Source organism: Taudactylus pleione, unplaced genomic scaffold, assembly GCF_031769625.1.
Source record: "Taudactylus pleione unplaced genomic scaffold, aTauple2 ptg000206l, whole genome shotgun sequence".
Taxonomy (NCBI): Eukaryota; Metazoa; Chordata; class Amphibia; order Anura; family Myobatrachidae; genus Taudactylus; species Taudactylus pleione.
In genome coordinates this window covers 1,414,743-1,433,255 of record NW_028284608.1, presented here as the reverse complement: position 1 = coordinate 1,433,255, position 18,513 = coordinate 1,414,743, and the positions used below count along the sequence as shown (strand labels likewise).

The following is an 18,513-nucleotide window of genomic DNA, read 5'->3' as shown; positions in this document are numbered from 1 at the left end:
CCCCCTTTAGTGCCTAACCCTATCCTCCCCGATGCCTAACCCTATCCCTCCCCCCTTAGTGCCTAACCCTAATCTTCCCATCCCCGGTGCCTAACCCTAACCTTGCATCACATTGCGAATAAGTCGCGCGGGACCTGTTGCTCCAAGATGGGCTGTTTGGTGCAACTGCAGTAATAATGTATAAGGACACATCTGTAGATTTACTTAAGCCTCTAAATGGAGGTGTTGCTTGTAGAAACCAATCGGATCCTAGCGGTTATTTTTTATAGAATGCACTGGCTAAATGATTACCAGAATATGATTGGTTAGTATGGTCAGGACCGCCCCTTTTCCTCTTTTTAGTATAAATGCCTACACCTCAACTTTTCTCACTTCAGTTTGCATTGGGAGCTTAATGCCAGCACTTGCTATTTAGCCAATAGAAGAAGAACTAGAGCAGACCTGCCCAACCTGTGTCTCTCCAGCTGCTTTGAAACTACAAGTCCCAGCATGCTTTACCAGCTGATCAGTGGGAGGGTATGCTGGGACTTGTAGTTTTTACAACAGCTGGAGAGCCACAGCATGGTCAGGCCTAAACTAGAGGTATCGTTTACCACTGAATAGAATACAAAATGGTACAAAAAGATCCTACATTCCCTCTGTACAAGAAAACGACATATTTATTGAACAACATGATTTTTTTTTCGGTATGTTTGAGGGCCATTTATGTGTCTGGAGTGAGAAGTGTTGTTTATCTAATAATTCTGGTTTCCAGCTGCGTTTCGTGTCGCTGTACACAGATAATAAAGCTACATTGTTTATTATCATGGACCTTGAGATCATTTTCCAAGTGTAAGGATAACCAATCTCTCCATCAGGCTCAGTGAATGAAGGTCATCTGTGAGCTTTCCCTAAATAGGCATGCACTATTTATTCAGGCTCTGACTGCTCAAGCATATAATAAAGTTTTGGTGATTTGAAACCTGCTGCTTCAGCTGATGCTCTAGTAAAGATGTCTCTCTGCAGCCCGCTCATGTCAGGGTTCTTTCAACGTTTATAAAACTGCTACATTTTTGCATAGCCTTCTTATTATGATATATATTTTTACACCATATATATGTCACTGGATATCATAAATAGAGATTCAGGCAAGGATATATTAAAGTGTGTTTTTTTTCATATTTCAATTTTGAATGTGTTTTTTTTTTGTACGGTCTCCAAAGTACGCGTCAACTTCCATTTGTTTCAGAACTGGCAGATTGCAAGCACAATGCCGGTTTGGCATCCTGTGATTCATACATAGGGTGCACTAAATGAAAGTATAATAACTGATTGCCCAATCAAAAAAAGTTACAATGAAGTTTTATTCACCCCCCAAAAAATATATATATTGACAACTAGCCTTTTAGTGGTGCAGCACGGCCGATTGCATGCACAAAACGTTTCAATCCAAAAGCGCCCGAGTTCAACCCCAGCGCCCTCGCATTTATACTTTGCAACACAATAGCAACTTAAATATCCAGTTTTCAAAAAAAAGATGCCCAGGAAATCTCATGTTTATTAGAGATGTGCGCAGACCACCATGTTTTGGTTTTGGTACTAAATCGTTGTCGTGCTTTGGTTTTGGTTTTGTCAAAACCACCCACAAGCAGTGGCGTAACTAGGGTATTTGGAGCCCAGGGCAAATTTGAAAATGGAGCCCCCGCCCCACTATGTGCGTGCGTGGTGGAAAAATGGGCGTGGTCACAAGGGGCGTGGCCACTGAAAAAATGGAGCGTGTCAACATGACACACATCCCTTTTCTTGTCACTGGGAACATTTATTTCCATTTGCACCTTAATGCAGTGCCCCTTATACAGTCCCCCCTATGCAGTGCCCCTAGTAGTGGTCCCCCTTATATTATACCCCCAGTATACAATGCCCCCAGTAGCGGTCCCTCTTATGCAGGACTCCAGTAGTGCCCCTTATACAGTACCCCCAGTAGTGGTCCCCCTTATGCAGACCCCGATTAGTTCCCCTTATACAGGCCCCCAGTAGTGATCCCCATATACAGTGCCCCTTACACAGTTCTCCCTGTAGTAGTCCCCCTTATGCAGCCCGCCATTAGTTCCCCTTATACAGTGCCCCAGTAGTGATCCCCCATATGCAGCCCCCCAGTAGTGCCCCTTATACAGTGCCCCCAGTAGTTTTCCCCCTTATGCAGGCCCCCAGTAGTTATTCCCCCTATGCAGTGCCACCTGTAGTGGTTCTCCCTGTGTAGTGCCCCCAGTAGTAAGCCCCTTATATAGTGCCCCAGTAGGAGTCCCCCTTGATGCAGAGCCCCCAATAGTAGTCCTCCCCCCAGTAGTGGTCACCCCCAGTAGTCCCCCCCCAATGCAGTGCCCCAGTAGGAGTCCCCCTTAATGCAGTGCCCCCTGTAGTAGACCCCAGTAGTGGTCCCCCCAGTGCAGTGCCCCCAGTAGTATCCCCCCCAGTAGTAGCCCCCAGTAGTGGTCCCGCCCCCCCCATGAAGCAGTGACCCAGTAGTAGTCCCCTCCTTAGTAATAGTCCCCCCCTTGTAGTAGACCCCAGTAGTGGTCCCCCCCCGAAGCAGTGCCCCCAGTAGTATCCCCCTCCAGTAGTAGTCATCAGTAGGGGAAAGCAGTGCCCCCAGTAGTAGTCCCCTCCTTAGCCCCCCCCCTCCCCCCCGATAAATGCACACTGAAATGAAACAATGAATAAAGGAAAAATTCTTACCTGAATCCATGCTGCCATCTGCACGTCAGTCCTCCTGGGCTGGCGCGCTCTGCATTATGGGAGAGACATCATGACGTCATGACGTCTCTCCCATTACCCACTGCAGGAGCCAGCTCTTGCAGTGGGCACTGCGGCTGCAGCAGCCAATGAGAGTCTGTCTGACCTCATTGGCTGCTGATTCACACACACATCGCTGCCGCTCGGGCGGGCCGGTACAGTGGCCGGCGGCGCCCCCCCACGCGTTGATCATCCCACGGCGCCCAGGGCACGTGCACCGCTCGCCCTGCCCTAGTTACGCCACTGCCCACAAGTGTTTTGGTTTGGTTTTGGATTTCTTTACAAATTGATAAAAATGGCTAAAATCTTGTAACTTGAACCTGTTTTTGTCCTTATAGTATTATTAACATCAATAACATTCATTTCCAGTCATTTCAAGTCAATTTTGACCACATCACAGCACCTGAAATCAGAAGGGAGGGACTTAAGTTTTTTTAGAACTGAGTTCCGAACTTGGCGAGAAGATCCGAGTCGGGATTTGGTTCTATTAATAGCCTCAAAGTGATCCGAGCCGGGACTCAGTTTGACTCGGAGCCCCAAAGTTCGGGTGCTCAACTCACCACTCATCTCTAAAATCTATGCATTTTGCTGTTTTTCATGCATTTTGAGTATGATGAGCTTAAAAAAGTACTTCATGTATAAAGTTGATTAAAAAAAATAAGAGCCTGGTAGTAGCTGCAAAATTACCAGGGTGATTTTTTTTTTTAAACCTTGGAGTAGGCTACTGCAATTCTGGAATACTTTTTAAACTACCATTATCCAATTCTGTAACACTTATCATTTCACTATTGACTAGGAGCCCTTGCAGAGTCCTGTTTGGATTGATAGGGACGTTACTGCCACTTTGCTTTGCTGAGTGTAATGCATTTATATTAAGCATCATTTAATGGTGGAGTCATTGAGTATCCACTATCTTACAGACACACATTCACGAGGAGACTAGTTAGAGAATTCAAGAACATTAAAAAAAAAAATTCTTGTCTTTGATCTTGTACATATACAATACTATGGAGTCTGGCTTCCAACAATCGGGGAGCAACATATCTGTTTCTTGACCATCGCGACCATCGAAACTACGAGCAAAAGCCTGCGGTTGAGTTTTTCAACCGCAAGGCCAGGAGTGATTTCGACTCTATCAGAGCCAAAATCACTCCCACTGACATCACTAGTGATGTCAGTGGGGCCGGCTTCAGACGGTAGGCGTTCCCAGTGCGGACCATCGACCCACTTGCGAGCGGACAGCCGCTCGCGAGTGGGTCTGAATGAGGGCCTCTGTCTTCATCAACTCCCAATATTTCTGGTTTGCATTTAATTGTACAGTTTAAAATGATAGGATTAATAATAATTTGTAGTCTTGATTCGGAGATGTGCGCAAAACTGATAATTATGCAGTTGAGCAGCTATCGGTAAACTGCGCATGCATCTATGTTCCACTGATAACGACATAGGTTACGCAAAGTGGGACTATTTGCCGAGTAAATGAGAAACCAATGGACCAAATAATTTGGCATTAAACATCTAAAAATAGCCATAGAAATAACAGGTCTGCACTTAAAGCCAACCTTAACAGTGCTGTTGTGCAGACCAGATTGTAACCAGTGCAATCCCTAAAGCTGAACTTTATTGATCTGCAATATGCAGGGGTAGATCTGCTATCTTGGAGAGAGATAAAATGGATGGAGATAAAGTACCAACCAATCAGCTCCTAACAGTCACTTTACAGGCTGTGTTTGAAAAGTGACAGACGCTGATTGATTGGTACTATGGGCAAAATTTACTAAGTGGCGGGTTCTAAACCTGGCGGTTTGGTGGCGGTTTGATGGTGGGTTCTAAGCCCCGGTGGTTTGGTGGTGGTTTCTAAATGACAGCCCTGTTCTATTCTAGTCTAAAATAAAAAATTACGGCGGTTTTGTAGTGGTTTTGGCCTTAGTAAATCTGCGGATGGCAAAACTGCCGTCAAACTGCCGTGGTTTAGAACCTGCCGCTTAGTAAATTTTGCCTTTTATCTCTCTCCACTTTATCCCTTTCCAAGGCTTAGTACATCTCCACCACAATGCTTTGTCTTTGCTACACCTTTAATTTATTTATTTATTTTTATATACTTTTTGTTTGTACTATCTTAGTCTTTGGCTTAGAAACTATTCACTTTAGAGCAAAGGGAGAAGTACTGTGTTAATGTTCCTAGAGTCCTGATAATGATTTTTTTATCCATGACATTTGTTGACTCACAAGATTTCTGTCTGACCCCTTGTTTGATTATGTGTGTTAAAAATGTTACAACTATCGCCTCACTAAAAGGAGATTCACCTTTCACAGCTGACGTTTCTGCAGGAGAAAATACATTTATCACATCATAATGTCACAGTGTTCTTTGCTACCTTGATCTTTTCTTGACTTTTGACTTTTTGGTCAGATACCCGTTAGCTGACATTTTTCCATCCTCTTTTTCACAGAACACAATTTTTTGTTACATTTTGTGAGATTATAATAATAGTGGTGGCTAACAGAAAACAATATCATCTTATATCAAAAAGTGTTTTCTATAGATTATTTGGAGTCATAATAGTACAAAAAAATTTTTTTATTTTTTTTTCAATATACAGTAGCTTAATTAATAATGCAATTTTCCTATTGCTCTTTCTAGCCTAATCTTCAATTGATATATGAAATGTCCTTTACTTTCTTTAGATATACTATAAAAATGTCATTTATAGCAGCAATTCCAAAGTGTTTTTACTTTTTTAATTTTAAACAGCAAATAAAGTACCTTTTAGACATTTATATGATAATATGTCATTTTTACTATTCCCCTACAAATTATTGCCTTTTCAAAATCTATCTAGAAGTAAAACAATTGTGGCTGCCAGCAGGGCCGCATAGACATTTTGCCGCTCCCGATGCTAATGATGGCTGTTGAGTGGCTGCATATGAAGCGACGGACACTGCTCCACCTCCCTGGCTGGTTCTCCTCTCACAAACAAGCCTGGGTAATCCGTACCCACCCTCTTTCCCTCTTGGCACCCTTGGCTACCAAACACAGAAGCAATCAGTCTGCTACACAGACTCTAGGATTTTTAACATGTCATGTGATGCTAGAAGGGAGAAGGAGAGGGTGGATGTCACAATGAAAATAGATCTCAGAGATTTTGGAAAGCTTTTACGCACTGCATCACGTGCCATGTGACAGATGTTACCATGGCAGCCTCATAATACAGTGAAAAAATCTGCAGCATTATCGATCATAAATAACAGTCTTCAGAAATAGGCAAGCTTTGTACATACTGTGAGACAAGGAGGTAGCTTGCCCTCAGAAACTTTAGGTATTTAATAAAGATTGAAGGGAGTTTGGCTGTAAGGCAAAATTAGTACTAGGTGCGGTGGCCCCAATTCAGGTTACATCAAGCTTTTGCAGAGCACCAGTATGTTAAATATAATAATTTTGTCACTGTGTGGCCATGTTTTGAAATTGTGACATTTTTTGTATGGACATCTTCTATTTCTGATCTTGGTTTTATTACGAGTTATAAATATCCTTATAGACAGCTAAGAAAACGGTATAGCTACCACTGATTTCTTCCTTAGTTAATTATATTTCATTGCGAATTACAGTATGCTGTAACTTTTAAGAATTTTAGTATGTTTGTACAGCTTTAAACTGGTTGACTTATAGTGATTGCTCCTTACAAATGTTTTGTTTCTATTCTGCAAGGTGACCTATTTATAGGAGGTGTTTCCAAAGAAATGTACAAAGCATTGCCAAAACTTGTCCATGCCAAGGAAGGGTTCCAAGGCTGTCTGGCTTCTGTTGATCTAAATGGACGTCTTCCAGACTTGATTTCAGATGCTCTTTTGTGTAATGGACAAATAGAAAGAGGATGTGAAGGTAATCACACTGTAAATGCACAAAAAAATTGTCATGGTTCCATCAACATGATACAATCATCCTCCTCATTTATGTTTTTGATAATTTATGCCAATCTTATTCCTCTCATGACATATGCCAATTGTTAAAATTTGTTTTTGTAATGAATGTATAATAACAGTCCATATATATATATATATATATATATATATATATATATGTATATATATATATATATATGTATATATATATATATATATATATATATATATTGTATCACATATCTTTCCAGTCATGTGTAAATGGCTCTTTTCCAATTCCCCACCTTTACATTTTATTTTCTGAGTATAATGTAACACTATATGTCACACTATTCAGTTGTTGCCAAAATGTTCTTCCAATGTGCCAATATTGAGAATACTTACTATAAAAATGCATTTTCTACTTTTTTAATCAGAATAACAGAATTTTATAACATTAAAATAATCCAGTTTGAATTTTTTTTCTTGGTATGAATATCATGTGACTGTTCATTTTTGTTCATTTTATTGTTATTGTTTATTTTTCTCATTATCATTTTTGCATACCATACAATGTTGTGTTGTGTTTTTATTTTGATTTTTTTGTAAGATTAATTTCAGTTTTGTTCTTTTATGTGCTTTTTACATTTATGTAAAAATAAATTTGTGTTTCATGTGTCTGAGATATTTATTCATATCATATCAACATTTTAATTTGTGAAGATTATATAATTTTGTTTATTTATTACATACTATTTTTACTGATGCACACAATTCAACCTTAATTTGCAGTATTCATGGTACAATGGAGGTCATTTACAAAATATAGAGGAAAGTAACTGACCAATAACTCCCACTCTCAATCCTGTTGATCAAAATGTATTTATTCATAAATACACAAATGCAGCTTCAGACCACATGTGCTCCAGAATTTGCAATATTAAACATAGATTATCCACTAGGATTTTATCTATTATACTTTGAGCAATGATTTGGAAAAGTTGCCACTTCAATTGTGTTAATTAGCACAACAGCCTAAAGGGTTGGGAACATGCCCACCAGTTTCAATAAAGGCAGCAGCCCTGCCCTGATCAATTTTAAATATAGTATGGGGGCTTCACACTTGTGATCTTACTTTTATAATGGAAACCAGCTCAAGCTGTCTAGCTGTATGTAGGCCTTGGCAGTGAAATGCATTGGTAGGTGCAGTCTGAGCAATATGATAAAAAGCTTCACACAAAGTGCTGCATGTAATAGAGACATACTCTCATGATTTATTCAAACCATAATGACGGCTAGACCATGCAGTATTTTAGGACAAAATGTGAAAAATTTATTTTATTTGAATGGGAATGGTTTTAAAGAAGTAGGAGATTGGACTTTAAAGTATAATTTTCAGGGCATCACCTGCAATGTGTTTGGCTTCTTTGCACATACTGTACATAAACCCTTTCAGCCTGCAGAGCCTTCTGTTTGTTGGGTAGATCATTGAGGAGCACTACTGTAAAACAAGGGTAATTTATGGTCAACATCATAAATGAACTCTAATGAGTTTTATAACCTACACAAATTTATAGTATCTGATTTGGCAAATATGTACAATTTTCATAAAATTTGCAATGGCATTTAAAGCATTTTTTTTTAGTCAAACCACGTCAGTTTCGGGTTTCAAAAACATTGGTCACTTAAATCTCACTACAAAATCTTAATTTTTTTCCCAAATCAGAGCCAAAATATAAAATCCATAAATAAATCAACTGCATCCAAACTCATGTTTGAATGCTTTCAAAATGTATTGTATTTTATGGGATTTAATAAAAATGTTAATGAAGATATAGATATAATAATTGTTTTTTATACTTACAATACTGAAGTTCTTATGATTAAATGTAAAAAAATAAAACACAACATGTTTCTTGTGTATATCAAGACAGTGGGTTTCAGTTCAGTTCAAAACATTTAATTTGGTTCCACTTCAAAATATGATTCTGCCGGTATTGCCAAATTTAGAAAAAATATGCTTCACAAAGATAAACTGTGGTATAAAGTGTAAACACTAAATAATAAAACATAATATTAAAATATAATAATATTGATGCAGTAGATTTTAATAGTCCATGTTATATATATTAAAATGCATACAAAGTGTTAAATATAAAACTGAATTCTATGTTTATTTTTACAGTATTTTCCAGATAATATACTACATATGACTTGGTTAAAAATTATTCTCAAGGTAAAAAAAAAAAATCATTATAAAAACTAGAAAAAAAAGCTGTTTTAAATTTGTATTCATATACATTTAATATTTACCCATCCTAGTCTAAAAGTTAAATTTCATTGCTAAAAAAAAATAAAATGTCAGAATAAATAAAAATATATTAATATACTTAATAAAAATGCAACAAAACACAAATTCATTGCCAATAAGAGCATATGTCATTTTCCCATTTTTCTGATTTATTTTAGCATTAGTTTATTAAATTCTGGCTCTGTATTTTAGCATATGCTCGCTCCTGTTTTCACATTGTTAAGTATAAATCAAAGTATTGATGATCAGTGTAGGTGCTCCTTAAAAAAATATAAAACTCACATACCACAGACAGAAAACAAATTAGTGGTAAAGCAAAGAAATATTTAGCAGTTAGCCATTTTGGCAATAGTGACTCATGTAAACTATGGATTAATCAAATGTATGCAACAATAGACATAAACACAATGTAGCAAAAAATAAATTAGATATCCACTAGTTTCAATTGATAATAAATTAGATCTTTAATTCCAATTACCCACTGTAATTAGAAAGGCTGGTTATCCACTGGCATTAGGAAGGCTTTCTAACTACTTGTACTAGGAAGACTGGATATCCACTTGCATTAGAAAGACTGGTTACCAACTGGCATTAGAAAGACTGGTTACCCACTGGCATTAGGAAGGTTTGCTAACCACTGAACATGAAAAGGCTGGTTACACACTAGCATTATGAAGGTTTGCTAACCACTAGAAATAGGAAGGCTAGTTACACACTACCATTAGGAGGTTGGTTACCCACTGGCATTAGGAAGGTTGGCTACACACTGGCATTAGGAAGGCTAGTTACCAACTGGCATTAGTATTTGAAAGATCATTACTGACTGGTATTTGAAAGATCATTAGAAATAGATGGAGCACATTAAAGTCAGATAAGTGGTATAGTTGATTGACTTTGACTGCAGAGCATGGAGATGCAAGTCTGCTGCATTACCATTGGAGTACAATGGAAGGCTAGAGTTAGTGCAGTGAGAGCAAATGCACCATCTCTGCTTTCAGGGTCACAGCATGGAGCTGAATTTCTAATTTCATCTATTTTAAAACTTAATCTGTGAAAACATAATTTATCTTCACTGTCAGTAAGCAGCAGACATAAAAGAAACACTGTAAATTTTTTAAATAATTTTTCATGTAGGAAGAGTGCAAAATTGGTGGCATTGCTGTTTGCAATGATATTTATTAACAAATAAGAATGTACTTTTGAAGCAGCTGCTATATAATTATTTTATCAATTATGTAATATTTACATGTATGTGTTGGAGAAAAAATGTTTTTAATATCATCAATGTAGAATAGATAATATAAAATATTATTTTGATAGATATTTATCCAATTTGGTACTCATGATTAGGAGATTAGGAAGTGAATGCAAGTGGACCTGAAAATATTCAGTAAAGAGACCATTTCACAAGTTTTTTCAAAAAGGGTTATTTAAGATATCACAAAATTCTGATAATGTTAAGTTATTTTAATCACGCTAAGACTCGTAAAGTACAGCTTAGCAATGCTGTTTCAGAAATGTACCAGCTATTATGGTGGATTATCAGACCTCCTGAGAATTAGTAACAGCAATGCACTGTCTACACAGAGACTTGAACATAACTCCAATGCACTGTGTTTGCCTTCATTAGTCAGATTACATTGGTTGGATGTATCAATTCACATATTTATTCAAATAAGAGAACTCCTGGGTTGAAACTTCTCTGTATTTCATCCATTGCTTAGCCAGAAGTCTGTATTTCTAAAAGGAGGCACCTTATTTGCATATTAGTCCCTGTAGAGTTACTGTAAACTCTTTCGTACTTTCAGTAAGACATCTATATTTTATTCTAGTGCAACAAACAGGCAAAACAAAATAGTTAATCTTTAATAACACATTTATATTCATTTTATCAAAATAATTTAGTAGTTTTTATCTTTTTAAAAAAAAAAAAAATTCTGATAATGTATCTATTTTAGTTTGTTAAGTTGATAGAGATCACATAGTCCATCCACCAACAGGTATTTCCCAGGACAAATATATATTTGCTTTGCTGTAATCGAAATTCACAATATCAATAAAATAAAAATTAATGAGACGAAAGAGCAGGTTGAAGATTTATCCTTGACTGACATTTAATATATTATATATTCTTCTCTTTGGTTCACGACGTGTGGGCTGCATCCGAGTTACATGGTTCAATGGCCAATATTACCAATCAATATGATTAAATAACAGACAGAAAATGAAAATTCTACCCTTTGTGTGATTTGCCATTGATTTTTTTGTGTCCCATTAACCATAGCATTGCCAGAACATTTGGTTGAACTGTTGGTCAAACTTTTCTATTGAGTGTAGATTAGAGAGAGGTGAAAACACTCCCGACTTGTACACCGCCTCACATTAATTGGATTTTGTTCTAGATTAGAACCCCAGTAGCCAATTTTCTTCAAACTGCAAACTCCATTTGCTAAGTTCAGTAATGAGTTTTCCGTGGATCAAATAGGGACTGCTCTGTATTTTGATTGAATTCCATCAAACTTCTCCTTTTTCTTTTCAATGTTTCCCCTGACTTCCCTCATGATACTGATCTCTATCGCTACCTTTATTTTTCTTGTTTGTTTTTTTCCACATTCTTTAATTCTGTTGAGTTATCCCTATCATTTAATTGGATTCTTTTAAATCTTCCCACAAGGTCTTTAAATTTCAACTGGCTGAACTAACTTGGGTCTTGAAGTTCGCTGGTTTGCAGCCCCGGTGAAATACATAATCTAATTAATGACAATCACATCTATTGTTAAGGATTTGTCTTGGAGGTGTTTAATCTAGCAGCATCCAATAAAAGATGACAATACTGGCTAAATGTTGAAAAACTGCATCAAATATCATTACAACTTCTCGTAGAATAATAGTGTGATTTACATCATGCATAAAATAAATTGCAAAAAAAGTTACTCGCCATGTGGAATAGATAAAATAAAATTGGAATTAAATAAACAATAAAGCATATCAAATGTTTTCTACTTTAATGAGGATAGTATGTTTTTAGCAGTATTGAATATCTAATATTCTGTGATATTTACTTATTTTTGTGTATTTTTTATTCACTAAAGTGTATATACTGAAGGGGTACAAAACAGAAAGGAGATGCATTATAAATCTTTTTTATCGTAACTATAGACTAAGATTTAAAAAAAAAAACAGAGTTAATCTTTAGCATGACCCTAAATCTATAGATTTTCTACCTGAGTGGACTCCTTTTGCCCCTACTGATCTCTACCTATGAGATAAAAATAAACCAGCGTCCAATTCTTATATCCGAATATAAAGCTATCAAATGTGTGCGCAGGGAGAATCTAAAGCTCTTATGTCTCTGTCACAAAGAGATTTTAGAGAAAGACGAGCGGAAATGTCTAAAGCCAGTTATAGTTTTGCATCACTGGGGTTCACTGTTGAGACCTGTTCAATGTATTATTAAAAATACTGATTAAAAATATAGACCTGTATTTCACAAATGGATCAAATAATATTGCATTATTGCATTTAATGCTTTATATCATGCCTGGTACCATTGCACCTGATACATATTTAGAATTTACGGCATGCAATAAACCTTCTAAATCCCTAATATTACATTTTAGTATTTAATTACTGGCAGTAATCAATAAAATATATTTAATAGCTAGTAATAATTAATAAAAGCGTTGTACTTTATTTGTTAAACGACCATGCAAGTATTCTGTATTTAGCAACATATAGTGGTTAAAGAAAAAAAACATGCAAGAATCCGTAAATAAATAGTGTTAATGTTGCCAATAGGCTAAAATGTTATTTATTAAAGACCAACCGGACTGGACTGGCCATCTGGAGCTTCTGGTAAATGCCAGAAGGGCCAATGGCCAGATGGGAAGGTCCAGCAATGAGAAGGCCAGGCTGAGCAACTCTGCCTCAAGGAACTCTGCTCACCGGCATCGTTAGACTGGGGTATACTATGAGACCATGCCCTGTGACTTGTGGCACATCCCCGTGAGGCATGGCCATGACCCATTGAGGTATGGCCATGCCCCTTTTCCGAGCACATAAAGGCAATGCTGAGGCCAAATTAAAGCCCTGGTCCATCCTTGGAGACAAAGCTCTGGAAAGGCTTGGTCAATTTGACAATTTAGTACAGTAGTTCCCATGCAAACCTATTGGGTATGCTTTTGTGATTGAAAAGAGAGGGACCGCATATATGCTGTGGTACTCTGTAACTACATTCCTAGGATACTAAATCTGGAATAGCTTTTCGGTGGATTTTCCAAAATAATTCTTTAATATATATGCTCAAAGATAGATATGATGTAGATATATTGATATGATATAGACTGATAGATACAGGGTGGTAGCAAGGGGTGTTTGACTGGTACCACCACCCATGGTGCAAGGCTGATGTACAGCACAGTCACTATCCGAATGGCACCCATTTACAACTTGTGGGTTGTCTGGAGAGGCATTTTACTAAATAGAAATTTTCCCGGGAGCATCTCGGCTCCAACCTTCCCGCTCCCCTGGGGGTGGGTTGTGCTGGAACAGGCCAATTCTGTGCCTGCTATAGCACTGGATAGGTAGATATTAGATAAATAGAGAGATAGATAAGTAAGGTAAAATAATAACTCCAGTTATCAGGGCCGGATTAAGGCTATTGGGGGCCCCAGGGCAACTAAAATGTTGGGGCCAACTTCAAGCTGCAAGCAGCCTACATAGCCAACCCCGCCTTCCCCCTTACCACTCAGAGCATACATAGACACCCCCCCCTTTGGCTACACAGAGTCCTTTCCCCCTAGAAACCCAGATCCTACTACATACAGTGTACCTCAGCAGGCACAGGCAGCGGCTCACTCCTTCGCAGCGTGTGTCCTGGATCCTCTCTGCACGTGTGACGTCATACGCACATGCGCCATGACGGGTCACACACAAGGGGTGCAGACAGATGATGTAGGCGTGCGCTGCCCTGGAGCTGGCACCCAGCAGCTGTTATCACTGACAGTTTGCCCGGCTTCAGCCAGCCCAGCGCTTGGACATTATTGGCGGAGCTCAGGTTCCGCCAGAAACTGCTCTCTCAATGCACCTGTCGGAGGCTCCTCTGGGACCCGCCAGGACCTAAGCAGTCACCTGGGATTCTTAGCGTGAATCCGCTACTGCAGTGAGCCTGTGTGGGGGCCACCTGTGTGTGGGGGCCCAGGGATGATCGCTCCTGTCGCCCATCCCTCCCCCTTAATCCGGTTCTGCCAGTTATTAGTCAGGAGGTAATCAAAAAGTTGGAAAAATGCACAAAATGTACATATTTTCCATAAGTATCACTGCACATGAAAATTGTATTCATTTCCAACAAGGACATCTGACAAATGATCAGCTTTCTTACACTACTCATTGCATTACCATGTGTCCTGGAAGCCGGGATGAAGAAAAGCTTTTTAATCATATAAAAGGTGTTATTTCCTTCTGCCATTTCTTCCTAATGGTTATAATTTAGCTGGCCTAACTTTTTGCTTCAAGCAATTATGTCAATGAGGCATTATTATTTAAAATGCTAGGCCTACAAAATCGTAAACACCAACCTGCATAGAGTGAGTTCGTGAAGGCAGATGTTCTGCATTAAAGTGGCTGTTTTTCTAATAGTTATTTAGGAGGAAAGCTATTTTGCTTTCTCCTTTAGTGCTCCAGCAGCATGTTGATCGCCGGACGAAACTGCCTTTGAGATTCCTTTTGACTAATATTTTAATTATGAGCACAATCTTGAAATATGGAACCCAATAATTAGTAGACTTAAAGCCATGATCATCTGCATTTGCTATCCATGAAACTACAGTGTTATTTTTCATTACGACAAAATGCAAGTTCACTTGTGTAAAGATATTGATATTCCTTAGAAAATTTTATACTTCCATACAGAAAACATGACATGCTTTATATGCTCATATTCTGAAGTAAGCCCAGAATGCCTTCAGCAGTTGCTCAGAGCAGGCGTAAAAGTTACAGAAACGGGACCTCACACAAGCATGGCAATCATGGGAGTATTTCCTCCCCTCATATAAAGCAATAGATCAATCTGAAAACAAGAAAAAATAATTACATCATGGCTCATTACACTGTACAACAAATTAAGGGGTCTATGTACTAAGCAGTGATAAGAGACAAAGTGAAAAGTGATAAGTAAGTGATAAGGTGCCAGCCAATCAGCTCCCAACTGTCATCTCACAGGCTATGTTTGAAAAATGACAGTTGGGAGCTGATTGGCTGGCACCTTATCACTGACATCAATTTTCACTCTGTCTCTTATCACTGCTGTTTCCTTTCTAAAAATAGTCATACTGTACATTACTAATTTGAGGTCAAGAAAAACATGATTTCAGAATGTTTTTACTAGCTCTATTTTTTTAGCTACACTAGTAGTAATATAGTCATAGTGAAAAGCTATTTTAAAATAATCTGATATTTTCTTGATAGAAAATAAATAACAGTTGTTTTAATTCAAACAATCACAAATAAGAACACAAAACGAAACAAACATACAGCATACGAAACAAACATACAGCATATGAAACAAACATACAGCATACGAAAGTACTATCTAATATAGTGGCCTATTCATGGGGGTGCTTTCTCTTTGCTTGTCGCTTGTAATCCTCTACTGGGGCATCTCTTGTCACTGTCCAACAGTAGTGATCACCTACCCTGATATCTTTGTTCCATTGCTGAAATGTCTTGGTGGAATCGCTCACTATGCTTGTCACTCAGTGCACCACAGTTATCTTATGTGGGTAATCCCGTGAATCGCATATATTTGAACAGGGGAGGGGACAAATAACTGATTCATTTAATTGGGTCATTAGGCCCTGCCCCCTCTGCGCGGAACGCAGATTGCTGATAAGATTCTCTCCATTCTGCCCGCTTCACTAGGAATACCCCTACATCATCATACATGGGCTATATCTCAGAACTCAGAGCTAACTGAGAGTTTTAAATGTCATATTCATTCTTTGCATGCTGATATCAATTAGAAGTAACTATTTTCACATCAGAAACATTTTCATTGTTGTGCAGTGTTATTTAACCATATTGTTGTGGGTCTGGCAAACAGCTCTAAAAGTGCACTTATTTGATACTGACATCCCTGTAAAACAAATGTTACTATAGTATACTGAAGTAAAATGACAAGCATTTCATAAGTGTCAAAGGCTTTTATTGACAATTACATTAAGTTTATGCAAAGAGTCAATATTTGCAGTGTTGACCCTTCTTTTTCAAGACCTCTGCAATTCGCCCTGACATGCTGTCAATCAAATTCTGGGCCACATACTGACTGATGGCCGCCCATTCTTGCCTAATCAATGCTTGGAGTTTGTCAGAATTTGTGGGTTTTTGTTTGTCCACCCTCCTCTTGAGGATTGACCACAAGTTCTCAATGGGATTAAGGTCTGCTCCATCATGCTGGAAAAGGCATTGTTCGTCACCAAACTGTTCTTGGATGGTTGGGAGAAGTTGCTCTTGGAGGATGTTTTGGTACCATTCTTTATTCATGGCTGTGTTCTTAGGCAAAATTGTGAGTGAGCCATTCCCTTGGCTTGGCAACCCCACATTGGCCATCGGGGCTTGCGACGAGACCCTTGTGGTAGGGTCTCGTCCGTCGCAAGCCCCAGAGAGCTTCCTGCTCTAATAGAGCAGGAAGCTCTCCACTGACATCAGTGGTGATGTCAGTGGTGCCTCCCACAAATGGCAGGCAATCCTTCAGGAACGCCTCCATTTGTGTAGCCACCCCCCCTCCCCGTCTTCAAAACTTTTGTAGTGAGTCCCGGGCGAGAGAATTTCTCTCTCGCTCTGGGACTTGCACATGTGCGCGGCGCGCGTGCACAGTACCCCACCATCGACCCACTTGTGAGCTCTATGCGCTCGCGAGCGGGTCTGAATCAGGCCCTAAGTTCATTGTCATGGCAAAGAGAGACTTTGCAATTAATTGCAATTCATGTGATCACTCTTCATGACATTCTGGAGTATATGCAAATTTCCATCATAAAAACTGAAGCAGCACACTTTGTTTAAATACTTGTGTCATTCTCAAAACTTTTGGCCATGGCTGTACAGACAGTAGAATCACAGCATGTAGAAGCGGCAGAATCGCAACATGTTCAGGCACCAGACTTACTGAACTGAAATAACAGCATGTATGGGCACCAGAATCACTGTGTGTACAGGCAGTGGGTTTACAGCATGTACAGTACAGGATGGCCTGGTGTCAAGAAGGGCAGCAAAGAAGCCACTTCTCTCCAGGAAAAACGTCAGGGACAGACTGATATTCTGCAAAAGGTACAATGATTGGACTGCTGAGGACTGGGGTAAAGATATTTTCTCCCCTTTCAGTTTGTTTGGGGTATCTGGAAAAATGCTTGTCCGGAGAAGGAAAGGTGAGCACTACCATCAGTCCTGTGTCATGCCAACAGTAAAGCATCCTGAGACCATTCATGTGTGGGGTTGCTTCTCAGCCAAGGGAGTGGGCTCACTCACAATTTTGCCTAAGAACACAGCCATGAATAAAGAATGGTACCAAAACATCCTCCAAGAGCAACTTCTCCCAACCATCCAAAAACAGTTTGGTGACGAACAATGCCTTTTCCAGCATGATGGAGCACCTTGCCATAAGGCAAAAGTGATAACTAAGTGGCTCGGTGAACAAAACATCAAAATTTTGGGTCCATGACCAGGAAATTCCCCAGACCGTAATCCCATTGAGAACTTGTGGTCAATCCTCAAGAGGAGGGTGGACAAACAAAAACCCACAAATTCTGACAAACTCCAAGCATTGATTAGGCAAGAATGGGCGGCCATCAGTCAGTATGTGGCCCAGAAGTTGATTGACAGCATGCCAGGGCGAATTGCAGAGGTCTTGAAAAAAAAGGCTCAACACTGCAAATATTGACTCTTTGCATAAACTTAATGTAATTGTCAATAAAAGCATTTGACACTTATGAAATGCTTGTAATTTACATCAGTATACCATAGTAACATCTGACAAAAAGATCTAAAAACACTGAAGCAGCAAACTTTGTGAAAACCAATACTTCTGTCATTCTCAAAACGTTTGGCCATGGCTGTACACACTGTGATGCCGCTGTCTGTACATGCTCTGATTCCACTGCCTGTAGTGTACACACAGTAATTCTGGTGCCTGTACATGTTTTGATTCTGGTGCCTGTGCATGTTGTGATTCTGTTGCTTCTATATGCTGTGATTCTGGTGCCTAAACACGTTGTGATTCTGCTGCCTGTACATGCTGTGATTCTGGTGCCTGTACATGCTGTGATTCTGGTGCCTGTACATGCTGTGATTCTGGTGCCTGTACATGCTGTGATTCTGGTGCCTGCGCATGCTGATATTCCGCTGCCTGTACATGCTGTGATTCTGGTGACTGTACATGTTGTGATTCCGCTATCTGTGCATGCGGTGATTCTGGTGCGTGTACACGTTGTGATTCTGCTTCCTGTACATGCAGTGATTCTGCTGCTTCTACGTGCTGTGATTCTGCTATCTGTACA

At 39.1% G+C, this 18,513-nt stretch overlaps 1 protein-coding gene across 15 annotated transcripts in view; it reads left to right on the top strand.

Moving 5' to 3' along the window:
• The window catches only part of NRXN1 (neurexin 1), a 1,439,010-nt gene that overhangs the window by 791,674 nt on the left and 628,823 nt on the right, over positions 1–18,513 (top strand). For all 15 annotated transcript variants that reach the window (XM_088477984.1, XM_088477983.1, XM_088477988.1 and 12 more), the window contains one exon: positions 6,482–6,655. In XM_088477984.1, coding sequence (XP_088334110.1) covers positions 6,482–6,655 — 174 coding nt within the window. The remainder of the gene's footprint in view (positions 1–6,481; positions 6,656–18,513) is intronic.